An 18,036-nucleotide genomic window follows, 5' to 3' on the forward strand; every position below is an offset into this window, starting at 1 on the left:
GTTGGCTCAGTTCTGGCTTGGATTAGGGTAATTAGCTTTCACTCTAACTGCCTAGCCCAGGAGTGGTAAATCTTTGCTGGAAAAAGATATCAACCACTGGAGCCTCTACATTTTAAAATATACATTCTATACATATTGCTGCATTCCAAAAATTACTGTACTAACTTTTCTCTGAGCTGAAGTGTGACACATATGAAGAAACATGACTTAACTGGCAAGTTGAATAGCAATTCATTAACGTCCAACATTGTAAATAAGTTATCTATGTCATTTAAAGAAAAGTAAAATATACGTAGCAATATTACCTAAAAGCACTTTTCTTAGCAAGAAAACTTAAAATAGGTGTCCAGAGTAATAACATTCTAACAAATAAATGTTAGTTTCCATTGTAAAACAGTCCAATAATATAGAGTCTATGAATTATTTATTTTCTAACAAATGAAAACAAATAGCAATTGACCGGTTACAAATCATCCTGATCTATATACTGAATGCTAGAACTCATTTCTCAGTGACACATGGTTCAGAAAACACCAGCATCATATTTTAGGCTCTACCATCCTGTGAAGTCTGATAAGCACAGATGTGAGAAAAATGAGTAACACCAAAATATTATAATTATGCAATACGTTATGCTTGTATCTCTCCCAGGATTTTAAAATTTAACTTTAATAACTTTTTATAATAAAAAAAAAACTCTAAGGCATAAGACAGCTGAGAAGTTCAATATGTCACAGAACTGCAAAATTGTTAAATTCACTTTAATTAGGATATACTAAGGTTTTACATCTGTGACATAAGTAAATCATAACTCCTAGATATAACAGAACAGGTCATGTTAATTTTCAGACTATCACTTTTTGTAACACATGTCTCATTGGTGTCAATGACATATGACCTAATCATGCTTAAAAGTTCAGGTCAGACAATAATTTTCTGGGATTCAACTGTGTACAATTGTACTACTATATGGAAAGCATACAGATATGGCTATGAATACAAAATTAAATATAGATACAGCAAAAGTGAGTATTTGTACATTTATGTATGTTCATATAAATTACAATCTCTAATTTTTAATTTAACTCAGTCCCTAGCCTGTGGACAGTTACCTTATAACATAGGAATGCACAATGTCATGTGGATATTATCTGAGAAAGTCAGAATTATGCTTGAAAAGAAAGGACTTTTAGAATGAGAAACTTTTTGAAAAGTTAACTTTTTAAAAACTTTGTTTAAAGTTCAGATATTCTCTGCCATTTTCTTCACCTTTAAGAGCTCCTCAGTGACTGAAGCCTCTGAATTGAGCTCTAATAATCACATAAAGTCTGTGAATGTCATCAAATAATAAATCATCAGAGTATGTTATTGATAATCTTACCTAAACTATAGTGCTCCTTTAGAATTAAACTCAATATTAAAAAAAAAATTGCAAGTATCATCAGTAACAGACTTCACCCATATAGTTTACTAATTGAAAAACACGGTTTACATTCATCTAGTCCTCAAAATTGTTTTTAAAAAATTCTTCACATGCATGAAAACAGTCTATTTTAAAGCAGGTCAATATTAGATGATTGAGAACTGGAAAATACTAAGGATATTCTAAGACATTTAGGCAACTGGTTATTTTATTCAAATGCTTGATTCAAGAAAAGTATGTCTTTACATTTCTGATTCCTTAATAACTGCTAGAATGCTATGCCTTTGAAAACAAAGTCAAATATTATAGTGCCACAAACTGTTTCTGTTATGCATCATATCTGACTCCAATTAAAAGATCAGAGTCCTCCGAGTGACATATTACAAACAAAAAATCCTTAGTAGGTGGTGGAAAGTCAGGCCAGGAGTCAGACAGAACCAACAGAGATGAGAGATGTGATATTCAGCACAGTCTCCTCAGAGAGAAAAAGCAAAACCACATAGCCCTGCTGAAATGCCGAGTTAATTCTCTCTCTTATCTGAGCACTAAATATTACATCCTTAAAATTGTTTCAACTAGATTATTGCCTCTTCAGGTGAGACTCTCGTTTAAGAAACACAAACATTCTCAAAGCACATTGCTGAAACACCATAAAAACTTAATAACCTACCGTTTTCTTTGCACTCTTCTGGAGGTTTAGCCTTTTTCGCAAGTCGTGGGTCCAGCCATGATGTTGTCTTTGTGTTATGGCTGAAAAGAAAAGAGATCACTCTGAACAGACACATACTGAAAGGAATCAAGTTTATTCCTTAAGAAAAAAAAAAAAAGCAGGGTTAGTCCAACAAAATTGCAATCGATACACTTAATTTGCTTACTGGTTCTAAGTAGCCCTGAAGGAGTGTAAGAGTAATTGTGCAAGGCAGCTGTAAATTTGGCAACCTCAGCTCCCTGTCCTCAAAGCAGCTATTTTTATTAAAATCAACTAGAATGTTGCCAAGTTAACCTCATTGAAAATGCAGAACTCATCCAGCGCAAAAGGAATTTATTACAAATACAGGATTCTCCAGTTGGAAGAGCACAGTCCACAGGCTCTGATAATGTTTCCTGAGTTTTGCAAAAGAATTATTTTCATCTTAAACCTACCCTTTTCATAAACAGTTGTTTTGCTACTCTTTAACGACAGACCTGGCAGAGGCAGTACAATAGTGATGCAGCTTATGGCATGTTCTTGAGATCCTGCGTTTTCTCAATAAGTGATTAATAGCAATTTTACTAACCCACATTAAACTATCTTTCATCCAAATACTTTCAACCCAGCTCAGAAGGTAGAAGATAAGACTGCATTCTAATGTTTCTGAAATGGAATTTCCAGAAATTAATAATAAATTTTTTTGAAAAAAATGTTTTCTTTTAAGACTTTTGCCAGAAATGTAAAAAGTAAAAGAGAGATATTCTGAAAGTAGTGTTTCTTAAAGTGGTTGTGGAATAACCTGCATTGGAAATCACCTGACAGACAATGTATATTAACAATGTGTATTCTGGGTCCTCAAAGAACTATCAAATAAGAATCTCTGAGGTGGGGCTACACAACCTCCATCATTGGCGAGCACTCTCAGTATTTCTTATGCACATTACAATTCAAGAACCACTCACAGCTCATAACTGCTCACTGGAGCTAAAATATTTACTGTGTACAGCTGTCTCAAGGGATTTCATCTACCAATGGACAAATTGTCAAGAATTCGACATTTGTGAGGGCTTTGGGAAAAGAATGAACAAAGGCACCGGTGTGGGAACATGTGAGGTGTATACAGGAAACAGTCAGAAGGCCAATCAACGGAACATGTGAGCGAAGAATAGAAGATGGAAACAGAAATCAGAGCCAGATAATAGGCATACTTTAGTACAGTTGTAAGGAGGTCAAAATGATAATGATGATATAAATTTCACATGCATTCTCTTTCTTCAATGAAATTTAACTACATTTTGTCAATCATAGCTACAAATGTTAGCTAGATAATCTGATATACCAGTTTGTACTTAAACAGTGAAGGTTAGAAGTTTTGCTCAGGGAGTATATTTAATTACAGACGTGTAAAATCCAAGCTCCCTCCTAATGGAGGAACTTTCAAGCCAGGAAGGAGGGAAGATGGAGTCAAGATGGGTAGCAGAAAGCTATTCCAAGATGTTAAATCACTCTTCAAATAGTATTTTCTGAATGATCATCCATCCCATCTGGCTATGTATAGAACAATCTTTGATTTGAGAACTGTGACATAAAGACCCTTGAGTCATGAAGCTTCTGCTCCTGAAGGAAATACCATTTTATTTCTGACTTGCACATGGGACAAAGAGAAAGTATTCTCCATCACATTCTTCACATTTAAGAGCTCCTTGATGACAAATGCCTCTGAACAGGACTTCAATAAAGTTGATCAGAAAAGGGCTGTGAATTTGATCAAATAATAAATCATGAGGAGAGCATGCCAGCTTTCATTTTGCCTCAATTTGACCCTTGTAAAATCTGCTGGTGCTTCATTATCAAGTTTTAGAAACATTTAAACTATTGCAGACATTTTCATCTGGTTCTAGCCCTTGTTTGTATGCCAATATAATCTAGTATTTTCTTCTGAACTGAAGACTTCACACTTGAGGATGCAGGTTCTGATTATTCCTTGTGTGAGGATGGGGGCACTGGGTTCAGTGTTTGCTGCTCTCATTTTGGCAAAAAAGAAAAAACACAATCACTTAAAAAATGCTCTTTATAAGCTGGGTGTGGTGGCTCATGCCTGTAATCCCAGCACTTTGGGAGGCCAAGGCGGGCAGATCACCTGAGGTTGGGAGTTTGAGACCAGCCTGACCAACGTGGAAAAACCCCATCTCTACTAAAAATACAAAATTATCTGGATGTGTTGGAGGGCACCTGTAATTCCAGCTGCTCAGGAGGCTGAGGCAGAAGAATCGCTTGAACCCTAGAGGTGGAAGTTGCAGTGAGCCAAGATCATGCCATTGCACTCCAGCATGGGCAACAAGAGCAAAACTCTGTCTCAAAACAAAACAAAAAAACAAAATGCTCTTGACAGACATACCTCAGTTCAAAGTATGTGTGTGTCTATGTGTGTGTTGATGTCTATGTTTCTACGAGGTGGGGAGAAATCTTGGGAAGCAGTTGAGGAAAATACATTTCTCTTCTTTTGTCCTCACTTGCTTCTTCCAAATCCTTTCCCCTTTTTGGAGAAAAGTCACTTCTAAGCTCCTTAGACATATTCACAAAAACAAACACATACATGAGTAAGATTAAGGAAACATTACTAAGCCACTGCAGGGAGTCAAATTACCACTTCTATTGCACACCACCATCGGTCTCAAATACTGGCTAATTTAGTAGAGAACTGCGAATTTTCAAGCCTTCCTGAGTTTATATAAAGCATTTCATTACAGGCTGATTTTTTTTTAGGTTGAACTAGCATTAACGGTGTGTCACTTTAATACATTTTGACAGAATGAGTCTCTTATAGTTAACAGCATTTTTAGCTGATCTTCAGAAATGATTCTGAAATAAATGTGGGTAGTAGCTACCTTCAGTACTTGTCATAAACATCACGTGAAGATCCAGCACAGTATTTTTCAATAGTGGTTCTCACCAGCCTTGGAATTTGCATGTTCTTCCAAGATGCCTTGCAAAGAGGATATTTTTAATGCATTGGGAGACAACAGACCAACCAGCCCTTCTACTTCCCTTAAATTACATATTTTAAACCTTAAATAATTCCATTTGAAAACAGAATTAGGTGTTGGGCAGGAAACCATGTTCAAAATGGGATCGTTGAGGGATTTTTTCACATTCTGTGTATTGTCTTTCCAGTTTAAGGAGGTGATTTCCTTTCACTTCCTAGCTAGGGCAGATTCAGGTGTATGACGTCAGTTTTCTGTATTTATCCAAACTGTGTGTCACAAAAATACCAGGAAAAGAAAATGTCAATGCTATATAATTTTATATTTCAAGTTTAACAGAGACACATACAAATACATAGGCTACATTTGCACACAAACTGTTCTTATTCTAGCTGGGGAATGAAACAAATATTTTCTAGGAAAGTTTGAATCATACTATTATACTACTTCATGTATTTTTTAGGATAAAGTTAATGTGATGATCACAAAAAGTGAGAGGTCAAGTGAAAAAGCCAGTAACTATTTAAGTTCAGTCAATGTCGTATTTAAAAACCTGGATGAAAACCAAAAACAATGGTTTATCATATGGGCATATCCAAAACTCTTCTCTGATGTTCAAATAAATACTGGGTCTATCTAGAGGACCCAGAAGTGAAACTTCAGTCAAGTTTGCATTTCTAGTTTAAATTCATATCAGAATGGCCGTGAAAATATGCAAGAGGCGGATCAGCAATGAACAGAAATTTCTGTGCAATTTGTAACCTTAACCTTTGCCAAACTGACAGAGCAGCAAGTTAAATAATATCCTACCTTCTGAGAAAACATTCTTCTCACATAGAACATGCTTCATTTCAACAGGAAAAGCTATTTGCAGCCCAGTACACCATTGCAAAGTTATTCTCACTATCTCATATCATTTTCGATTGTCTACTGTGCCACAGATAGCAGCAGAACTTTCAGATATGTCCCCTTATTTAATGCTAACAAACCTTTGTGGCTAAGTATTATGAATTCCATTTTACGGATGGAGAAACCCAGGTTGGGGGAAGGTGGGTAACTTGCCCAAAGCTAAGCAGCTAGTGCGTGCAAGCGAAAGAGGCCCCTAGCATTAAATTCAGAACTGATTTCCAGGTACAAGGTTTTTTGTGGTCTGAAACCAAAGGCATCTGGAACCTCACACATGGCTTTTTATACTGAGGTGCTTCATTTCACTCCCTGGAATAGTACTCAAGGGTCTGTTTACCAGCTTCTGCCAGTAGTTTAGAAACAGACTTTTATCTACAGTTTATGGATAGTAATCACTACTTAACTTCCTTTTCAGGTCTAAATGCTTTGCACTAAGTATGATAGTAAGTTCCATGTACATAGAGACAAAAGAGAGAACTGTGATTGAGGAGAAACTGATAATATCACTGGAAAAGTTTTCTCCTTATAAATTTAAATTCTATATTTGAATCACTTCCTCTTCCTTTTCCCCCTTCCTTCCGTCCCTCCCTCCCTCTCTCTCTCTTTCTTTCTTTCCTTTTCTTTTTCTTTTCTTTTTTGAGACAGGATCTGGCTCTGTTGCCCAGGCTGGAGCGCAATGGCATGATCTTGGCTCACTGCCACCTCCGCCTCCCGGGATCAAGCGATTCTCCCATCTCAGCCTCTCAAGTAGCCGGTATTAGGTGCATGCCACACACCGGCTAATTTTTAATTTTTTTGTAGAGATAGGGTCAAATGCCTAAGATCAAGCGATCTGCCTGCTTTGGCTTCCAAAATGCTGGGATTACAGGCGTGAACCACCACTCCTGGCCCGGAACCACTTTCACATCAAATTTTCTTCATTCAAATCTGAGTATTTTTCCAAAATGATGTCTTTTTAGAAACCTGATTCATATAATGTACATATGAATATTTGGTCTTAGAAGCTATATTAAACAAATAGGTTAGTAAGAAATACTATCAATGCATGCAGTATTTATTAGGAGCAAAACTTAACATTTTCTTATAGATCATGCCATATTCTAATCTTTTGTTTCAGTTTTTTATTCACTCTACTGTTTGTCCAGTCAGGGTACAAACTTCTTCTTCTTCTTCTTCTTTTTTTTTTTTTTTTTAATAAGATGGGGTTTCACCATGTTGGTCAGGCTGGGCTGGAACTCTAGACCTCAGGTAATCCACCTGCCTTGGCCTCCAAAGTGCTTGGATTACAGGCGTGAGCCACCACACCCGGCCAATTCATTTTTGTTCCTTAGGTATATGCATAACTGGATCCTCAAAGGTAACCCAATTCAGACCTAATTTTAAAGCATGTTCTCCATTCCTTTCTAGTTTGTTTCCTTTTCCTCTTCTCTTTCCTTCTTTAATATTGCCAACCAGAGCAAAACAATGTTTTCATTGCTGTACAACTATTAGAAGAATTTTCTTTCATCAACTGAAATTTTTGTAGTGAAATGAAAAACTTTTATTATTAAACACACTTCTTTCCTTTGCTCTATTTTCTGTAAAACTAGAAACAGACTTAAAATAATGATAAATAAGTCCTCCAAATAGCCAGTTCTGAATCTCGGTCTTAAACTGAGAGTTAAACGGTATTTTTTTCTCTCTGGGAAATACTACGCCATAAGAATAACAAGTGATTAAAGCCAATGACATTTGATTGCATAAAATAATCTTGTGAACAAGATAAACAAGGTTCAGGTAAATATTCTGGAGTCAACAGCAATTCAAAATGTCTATGGATGTTAAGGTTTCAATAGTAGTAGTGATATAGGTTCAGAGACAGTAATAAGACAGATTGTTGACTTTAGTTTTTAAAAACTGTTTTTTAAATTACTATACTTTAAGCTCTGGGATACATGTGCAGAACGTGCAGGTTTGTTACATAGGTCTACATGTGCCATGGTGGTTTGCTGCACCCATCAACCCATCATCTACATTAGGTATTTCTCCTAATGCTCTCTCTCCCCTAGGCCCAACCCCCCGACAGGCTCCAAGGTGTGACGTTCCCTCCCTGTGTCCATGTGTTCGCATTGTTCAACTCCCATTTATAAGCGAGAACAAGCCCATGTTTGGTTTTCTGTTCCTGTGTTAGTTTGCTGAAAGCATTAATTTTTAAAGATATATAAATTGAGTAGATTTTACACGATCGTCAATAAAATCTTCAGGATGATTATAACATTTTCCAAAAGACTTTCTCTTCCAAAGAATTATTAAAGACGATGATTCAATATATCTAATTGGTGATAAACAGTAGAAACTTGCTCCTTCAAGACTCCGTTCACCCAAAATTTCACTATTTTTTTCAATCTATACATAGGTCATCTGCAAATAAAGCTATTGTCAATAATCTCTCTAGTGGTCATTTCCTAAATAATATTCCTACAATTTCATTTAAGCTTATAAATATTTGAGTTTGCCATCATATTACCTTTCATGTGTTTAGAAAATATTTTTAAAGAAGTTACATTACAAATATTGTTTTGGATATTGTGGGTGTGTATTGCACACTGTTTTGTCTAAAACATTTATTTTCTGTCTGGAAATTATACCAGAATCTTGTGCAGGCACAAGAAAAAAAATATATGAAGAAATATTTGATGTATCTCCCGTTTTTATAATACAATTAACAGTAAGCCTATGCCACACTTGTGACTAGGAAGATATGTCAAGTATAGAATAAGAAAGTATATTTCTGGTGTTGCTGCCTACCAAAAAAACCTGATTTTATATTTCTCTCCAATAAATTTCCAAAGTATTTTATCTTTTATTTAATAAATGAAGTTTAATGTTTTTTGGAAATGGAAGTTGGTGATTTACTTAAAACTTAGGAAGATACAGAAACAGGAACACAAAAAGAAACATAAATTACTTGTGTGTTTGTTTAGAATTTAAAAGCAAATTCAGCCCTGACAAATATTTGGAAACCATGTACAGTCATGACATTTTCCACAGATGTGATTTTCAGTTTCAAAAGCCTGCATTTAAGAATCTATTATTTAAGATGACATAGTGTTCACTGCCATTCAGGAAGATGGCAGTAAACAAATAGGTTCTTGTTGTCTTTTTGTTTTTTGCCAAAGCAATAGCAGTCTCTTTTGTGTCACTAACTAAACTGACTCCCAAACAAAAAAGTAATTTAATGGGATTCCCAAAGCATGTCAATCCAGATTAACCCTGTGGCAGCTCTTCTTTTATGGAACATTTAGCCTCTGGAGTAGTGAATTGCTGGCCAAGAAACTTATAAAACAAATACTATTTGTAATATAAAAGTTTACTTTTCTCTCAGTCAATGTGTGTTTATATTTCGGAGGTAGGATGAGATAATGGGAATGATTCTAGAGTAAAAGAGCTATGTGACCTTGGGAATGTTAATTTGCCCAAGGATGCCTCAAAGTCTCATCTACAAAATGTGGATAAACCAAACACTTTATAGGGTGGTGATGATGTGAAGTGGGCACCACAGCAAATCGGTTAAGAGCAAGGACCATGGAGACAGACTACATTCCATCAAAGTCTTCATCTTGTCAGTTTTTTTGACTACTGTATTCTCACGGTTTAGAATGATCCCCAGGACATAATACATGACCAATAAACCCCTACTGAATAAATAGAATCAAAGAGCCCTGCCTACGTCTGACTTTTGGCAAGTAGTTACCTCTAAAAGCCTCAGTTTCATAAAGTGAAGATTAAGTGAATGGAGTATAAACTCTTAACAGATGAGCTATTGTTGTTAAGATAACCCAAACACACCTAAAAAAGGTGCCCATGCAATAGATAATAACCCATTTGGATTTGCAATCAATATACTGCCTATTTCAATGATAATGTTAATGAACATGATACGCAAGTCCAAGAAATTACTGGTTTTCTCCAGTATTATACATTTAAAAGCCTCCTGAAAATTATGAAACATAAGACATTATTATTATTTTAAAGCATGTTTGGAAGCATGGATTGACTCAGAATTTAAAATTATGCTGCATAAAAATCAGCAATTCTCCTTTCCCAATAAAATATCATTGAATATAATAGAAGAAATCCGCTTTTATCATTCATCAAAGGAAGCAGTTTGAGTAGTGTGGGAAACACAGTTTGCCCACTAGCTTACCAGGGTGGCTGAGGGCAGAAAAAAAACTCTGCCTCTTAAATGCAGAACTTCTTAAGGACAGAGCCATATAAATTCTTTTGCAATATTAAATAAATCAATAAATATTTCAAAACATTATTGCATAAGAGACAAGTTAATGGAATTGCTTGTTACCTTAATTCAACACCTATACTGTTTAATATATGTCTTTTTAAACTACATATTTAAAATTAATGTTTCAGTGTAGAGTTCTTTTATTCTATTTAGAAATAACTATTATATATTTTATATAGATATATACTATATACATAAAATATATACACAATATATAGTATATATACAATATATAAATATACATACACAAGATGTAAATAGATATTATGTACATATATAAATACATATATTCTGTATATATATTGCATATATATAAAATATATATGTATATAACATACATATTTTGTACACAGAACCAAAGGATCATTCTCCCTTGTTTCAGTTATTTTCTGCTTTATCATGATCTTCATTTCACAGAAGACAGACTTCAGCAAAGTCTAATGAGAGGCTGGGACCTGACAGAGAAGACTTTCGTTACTCTAAGTGGCTCCCACAATATCTGTACAAAGAGAAAAGTTTTTACTTGTGTCAGCACTTTTTCCCTCACAAATCTCTCATTTTTCTTCTTGACTTTTCCCTCTGGTTTATCTCCCCCTTGGTATTCTACCTTTCCTTTAAAAAATATTTTTTCTTATTTTTTTAATTAATAAAAATAATATGTCCTGTCTTCTTGAAAACTGCTGAGAGTAGTTTAAGAGTTCTCAACACACACACAAAATGCCAAGTATGTGAGGTAATACATGTGTTAATTAGCACAATTGTGCCATCCCATGAACGTATTTCTACTTTTTCTTTCTATCATGATTTCCGGCACATAACTGCTTCAGAGCTGCCTCTGAGACACATGGTGGCTGTGTCCTTAAGACATGTCTTATTACTCAGCCGTGCTCCCTCCCCAGCCACTGTCTCCTGCTATGCTCTAGAAGATCTGCTTCCAAGGACCTTTCATAGTAGAGTTTATTAGTCACATAAGAAATTTTTTGTCATAGAACAAAGGTGCTCACAGATTAATGACAAGGGGTGGAAATGCTGATTCAAATGTAATTAGGAAAGGAAGGAGCATTCCAAGGCAAAGAATGAAAACAGACTGGAGAAAATCAGTGAAAATTAAAGAAAAAGTAAAGCACAGGAAACTGCAACACTGTTGGTGGAGCTGGTCGGGACACGAGGGACCAGACCAAAAAGACACTGATCCACTCCCCGCTCTGTGATACCTGAGTTCATCACGCCACATCTTGAGGTTCTTTATGGAAGACAGATGAATCGCAAACTAGGGGTAAGGCGGAGTGTGTGGGGGAGCGGGAGGGCCGGGATGCCTCCAGTCTGTGGAGGAATCTTAAGCAGGTGTCCTAGGCTGCCTGGGTCCTGCCTCCTCTGTCAGTCACTTTCCAGACATGGTCACTTCTACTCTGACTCCAGGCTCCTTTTTTTTCCCATTTTAGGTTTTGGGGTACATGTGAAGAACATGTAAGATTGTTGCATAGGGACACACGTGGCAGTGTGGTTTGCTGCCTTCTTCCCCATCTCCTGTGTCTGGCATTTCTCCCCATGTTATCCCTCCCCAACTCCTTACCCCCTGCTGTCCCTCGCATCCCCTTCCCCCCCACCAGACCCCAGTGTGTGATGCTCTCCTCCCCGTGTCCATGTGTTCTCACTGTTCAACACCCCCCTATGAGTGAGAACATGCAGTGTTTTTCTGTTCTTGGGTCAGTTTACTGAGATGATGGTTTCCAGGTTCATCCATGCCCCTACAAAGGACACGAACTGATCGTTTTTTCACCTTAGTCTCCCTCAGCATCAGCTCGTTCACTGCAGATGAAATTGTTCCCTCCATTTTGTTTTAATTTTCTACCTCCATCTATTCTAATACTGTCCACCAGTCCTTCCCTCCAACATTAGGAAGATTAACAAACAACAAACTCAAACAACAACAACAAAATGCCTCTCCTTTGCTTGCCTTTCAAAAGCACTAATGATTCCGTGAAACGAAAACTAAGCAGTTATTTCCTGGGATTTACCAACGAATACCTACTTCTCTAGCAGGACCAGGGGTTTCCTCACCATTCCTAAGACGCCTAAGGACTTCGTCTCCGCAATGACAGTTCCCATACCTGGAGTGCTCTATCTACCCTTTGTTAACTTTTCAAGTTATGTTGTCCCACCTTCTCTGTGGTGTCCCTTTTATATCTTAAACCTATTCTAAGCATTGACTTCCCTGAGTAGTATCACAAAATTCAGAAATTATTGACCAGTTGTTTATAACTATTTGTCTCTCTTCCCCAACTCGCCAACAAGTTTGAGACCAAGGACAAAATCTTACAAATGTTTGAATGCCAACTTTGGGTGACTGACTAGAGTCACAGAATCATTTTGTCAGACTACTTCAAGCCCTGACCAAGCCTCACTATTTACTATATACTGGGAAGATGAGTTCTGTCTTTTGAAGTTTCTTTTCTTCACAACCTTAAAACCTCAAATAGTTAAAAGAGGAAAGTTTACAATCATCAAAATGGCTTTTATGATTGCAGTAGGGGAAACACTGTAAGAAAATAGTTCTTTAATCAACTTGTCATGCTGGTTTCCTTTTATTATTTTCATATAGCCTTACTCCTCTCGTCTGATATAATAAAAATAAGTATGTCATCTGCTTCCTTATTCCAAACATCAATTGTTCTGAATATCTATTTGTGACTTCACATGTAAGATTTGCATTTTGACTTCTGGCCTGCAATGATGTCATGCTATCTTTATCAATACCAAAATTATGTTTCTACATATGAATATTATTTTTAGTTGGTCACTTTTTAAACATTCTGATGTTCTGTTTTCCAAATAATTGATAAAAGATGTCTTGGTCATTGATTGTAGCAATAAAAAATAATGTAAGAGATTCTTATTCCTTTTAAAATTAGAACATTTGCTGAAAGGTGAATGTTACTGATTCATTTTCTGTAAAACATTACATTTCTCATCCACGTTGGAGTCAAGCAGAGCACTGAGTAATTACTGGATTATTCAGTCCCTTGGCTGCATGTATCAAAGTTTCCAGCGTCACATGAGAATTAAATGTTGGTATGTGGTAGCATTTCAATTTCACAACTGAATTCTGCCTATAGAGATCTAAGTTATAAATCACTCCAGGTTGGAAAAGAAAATCCAGTTTTAGTGTATTGCTTAAATAACCAGAGTTTACATATTTTTATCCACCATCAACACTGAAAACTTCAGTTTCTATTATTTTTTCTCTTTGAGGCTTCTCTAACTTTAACAGGCTAAGGGTCATTCATTTACATTAGTTTCAGTTCTTTCTAATGAACACTTTGATTGTCTTAGGCACATCAACAATTTCGTTTTGTGCTAAGATTTTCTACTTTGGAATTTTTAAAAAGTTGTTTTAATCCTACAAGCTAAAGAAAAGCCTTACATTATTAATAAGATGTATACGAAAATTACATCTTGAAAAAAATGTCCTGAAAGAAAGAGTAGGTTGAGTATTACTGAGAAGTTCAGGATTTGCACTATAGTTTCCTTAGCAAGTCATAAAAATTGTAAGCAACTAATAGAATGGAATATAGCAAAAGGAAGTATAATGAATTATGCAAAGCCAAATTATTTTACTGACATCTGACATCGGGGTCAAATGCTGAAAACATTTTCTTTGGCTTCCCACAGTGGCTCACCCCTGTAACTTCAGCATTTTGTCTCCCATCCAAGTATTAACCAGGCCCGACCCTGCTTTAGCTTCCAAGATTGGACGAGATCGGGCATGTTCAGGGTGGTATGGCTATAGACAATCTCAGCATTTTGTGAGGCCAACGTGGGTGATCACCTGAGCCCAGGAGTTTGAGACCAGCCTTGGCAACATGGCAAAGCCCCATCTCTACTAAAAATACAAAAATTAGCCAGGCTTGGTGGCATGGTCGTGCACACCTGTGGTCCCAGCTATTCAGGAGGCTGAGGTGGGGGGACTGCTTAAGACTGGGAGGTCAAGGCTGCTGTGAGCTGTGATTGTGCCACTGCATTCTAACCCAGGAGACAGAGTGAGACCTTGACTCAAAAATAAACAACCAACATCAATTTTTGTTTTCTTTTGTGGCCTATTACTTTAAGTAGTTGCATTCTATTAAACTCCTGGACATTATGGTGGATATTTCTGCAATTAGTTTAGACAATAGGAAAAAAAATTTGTTTGCACAAGATGGGGGTCCTGGAAGGAGTTGAATAAGCATTTTCACATGAGATCTAGACTATTCCTAATTCGATAATAGCATCATATGGAGATTTTTTTTTTAGTCGTGATTATAAAAGATTGTAGGGTGCAATTATTTAATCCATTATTTGATTTATATCTATATTCCAGGATCCTTAACTGTGTTAAGGCACTATCCCATTATTCTCTCGCCAAGAAAAAAGCTATTATCAGAAACAAAAGAATTTCATTTTTTTTTAAAACCACGTCTGGCTTGCTACATCATTTATATCCTGCTATGATCTTTACGGCACTGTTGAAAGAAATGTGTGAAACTCACTCAATGAAGTAGACTTCACCCTTCTCTGTATAGGCCATTTCCCAGTTATCAGGCAATGGGTCTGGTTCCTCACTGTCCTCAGGTTTAGTTGGCTTTGTGTCATCCATCTGCTCCTTCAGCTCCTCAGGCTGACTGTACACTGGGGCAGGATAAGGCTGGGAGGGCATCTCCCCTGAGGCACCTGCACTCTTATCTTCATGTTCACTGGACTCTATGAGAGAACAAGAGCACGTGGTTAGTCACTCCAGCCATGGTAACTCTGGACTGGTTATGGAGAATGCTGTACCAGGGAATAAACTCTATGAATAAACTTTTATGAAGGCTAACAGGAAACATTTCTGAAACAGCATAATTGCAAGCAGCTCTGGAAATGATTACTAGGCCTATTTGAGTTCTTTCAGTCCTTCTCATCATCTATCTTTCAGCTAATTATTGATGTTTACAAAATTGGAGGTTTGAAGGATGTAATGTAAGAACCATTTCACAACATAAGTGTGGTGAGCAGAATAATGGCCCCCAGAATACGTTCATACCCTAACGTTTGGAATATATGAATATTATCTTGCTTGACAAAAGATGATCTGCAGATGTGATTAAGTTAAGGACCTTGAGATGGGGGGATTATCTTTGATTATCCAGTTGGCTTCACCTGGATGATTATGATTAAATGTAATCACAAGTATCCTTAAAAGCTAAAAAAAAAAAAAAAATGAGGCAGAAAAGAAGGGTAAGAGAGAGAATTGACCACTAAATCATGGCCAAAGATATGCAATGTTGCTGACTTAGGAGACAAAAAAAGACCATAAGCCAAGGAATATTGGTGGTCTCTAGAATCTTGACAAGGCAAGGAAACAGATTATTTCCTAGAGAATCCAGAAAGGAATACAGCTCTGCCAACAAGGAACACAAGTCTTCCATAGTTTCAGTTACCCATGGTCGACCATGATACAAAAATAGATGATTACAGTAAGATATTTTGAGAGAGAGAGAGAGAGAAAGACCACATTCATGAAACTTTCGTAACAGTATACTGTTAATGTTGTTCTATTTTGTTATTTTTCTGTTAATTTCTTACTGCATCTGTTTTGTAAATGAAATTTTATCATTTTTGTGTATAGTATAGGTAGGATTTGGTACCATCAGAGGTTTTAGGCATCCACTAGGACTGGAGCACATCCCTTGTGGCTAAGGGGGGCTATTTATAATGGAGCCAAAACTACCTTAAGAGAAATGGTAACAGGCTTGGAGGACAGATCCCAGATCCCTAGCATATAAATGGTATGAGTTCCAGAATGAGAAGAAGGAACACACAAGAATAAATAATAAATCGATAAATAATAGAAGAAAATTTACCTAAGACAAAGAAACATCAGTCTGCAGACTGAAATCGCTCACTGAATCTGAGGACAGATTAATGAAACATACAGACACCTGGACTCATCTAGTTGAAATTTCCAAACTACAATGTTAGAAGGTAACTTTAGCAGTTTCGTATTAAACAGACATGATTACTTAGAAAAGAGGAAAAGAAGAGCATCAGACCTTTTATCTGTAATACTCTAAGCTCAAAGAGAGAGTAACATCTGTAGTAACTTAAGAGAAAAAAAGATAAAGTAACCCAAGCTTAACTCTACCAAGATATTGATCTATCTGAGCAAAGACAGTCACTTTGGAACATCCAAAAGTTCTGAATATATAGTCTCCATGTACCTTATCTGAGGGTAATATTTGAAAAATTACTCTAACCATATCATGACAATTGAATCAGAGCAGAGATCTCAAAATAGGGAGAGAAAATGAGAGGTAGGAAGATGATATGGTCTGGCAGTGTTCCCATCCAAAATCTCATCTTGAATTATAATCCCCATGTGTCAAGGGCAGAACCAAGTAGAGGTAACTGGATCATGGGGAAGGTTTCCCCCATGCTGTTCTCCTGGTAGTAAGTGAGTCTCATGAGATCTGATGGTTTTATATGCATTTAGCATTTCCCCTGCTTGCACTCACTCCATCCTGCCATCCTGTGAAGAAGGTGTCTGCTTCTCCTTTGCCTTCTGCTATGACTATAAGTTTCCTGAGGCTTCCCCAGCCACGTGGAACTATGAGTCAATTAAAATTCTTTCATTTGTAAGTTACCCAGTCTCAGTTATTTCTTCATAGCAGTGTGAGAATGGACTAATACAGAAGAAATAAATTCCACATAATATAGTTAAAAGTAAATGGAAGACGATCACATTTTGGAAAATTTTAAATATGTGTTAAAGACAGATTCTGGAAAAAAGAAAAATAAATGAAGACCTAATAAGAGCGTGGGTTTTAAACTTTATCTTAGGAAAGCTCAGGTTCTAGAAAGTGGAGAAAAGGTAGGAAAATAGAGACATTCTAAAGCTCTCATCAGTAGGCACTTCGGGGAGTGAGTATATGAGATAAGTTTGAAGACCACCTTTTCATGGGATAAGATTATTGGGCAAATAATTTGGTCAAGGTTTAGGCTTAATTGTATAATGCGGATATTTTTGAAATGTCTCCTACTGTGTATGTTTACTGAGATATTCAGGGATTTTTTTCACCCACATTTAGTTTTTCTGCTGTCAAGGACAAATTGTGAGTCTTATTTGTTGGGGAAGAGTGCAGCAGGTACAACTGAGAGAAAGAAATATCCTTAAGGTAAATACGAAGAAGTTGTTCCTTAAACCAGAAACTAGAAGGAGAGCACTACTGAGATTCAGAAGGGCTGAAATGTAGTGAGAGGCAGTGTGAGGATAAGGCAGCCATCTTGGAAATGTAAGATTCTGCAAGTGTTCGGAACGTAATGCCTATTAAACAATTACAAATACACATAGACTTGGACTGAGTTACCCTGCCTTGAGAACATATCCTCTAGAAAAAAAGGCAGTATCATATAAGGTTGCCTATATAATCCTATTTTTACACTATTGGTTGTAGTAGCAAAACCCTGGACATGATATAAATGCCTACCAATGAGAATATAATTAAATAAAGAGTGTTTATCTTTACCATGGAAAACTATGTAGTTTAAAGCCAATGAATAGTTTATTGATTTTCAAAAATGCTTATAATTGTTACTTCAAGAGCAATCTAATCTGCAGAGAAATGTATATTATTAATCCTATCTTTCTAAATAAGCCAACATTAAGGTCTCTAAGTGATATATAGTTATATATCTACATAAGCATGACAACAGACTGCAAGGATGTACAATAGAT

The 18,036-nt window shown here is 36.3% G+C and overlaps 1 protein-coding gene across 12 annotated transcripts in view; it reads right to left on the reverse strand.

Moving 5' to 3' along the window:
* MAGI2 (membrane associated guanylate kinase, WW and PDZ domain containing 2) overlaps nt 1-18,036 on the reverse strand; it is a 1,426,516-nt gene that overhangs the window by 469,246 nt on the left and 939,234 nt on the right. For all 12 annotated transcript variants that reach the window (XM_039472765.2, XM_039472764.2, XM_074379315.1 and 9 more), the window contains 2 exons: nt 14,813-15,023; nt 2,094-2,173 (listed from right to left, as the gene is read on the reverse strand). In XM_039472765.2, the coding sequence (XP_039328699.1) occupies nt 2,094-2,173; nt 14,813-15,023 (291 nt within the window). The remainder of the gene's footprint in view (nt 1-2,093; nt 2,174-14,812; nt 15,024-18,036) is intronic.

This window comes from Saimiri boliviensis, chromosome 10 (genome assembly GCF_048565385.1).
Source record: "Saimiri boliviensis isolate mSaiBol1 chromosome 10, mSaiBol1.pri, whole genome shotgun sequence".
Taxonomy (NCBI): Eukaryota; Metazoa; Chordata; class Mammalia; order Primates; family Cebidae; genus Saimiri; species Saimiri boliviensis.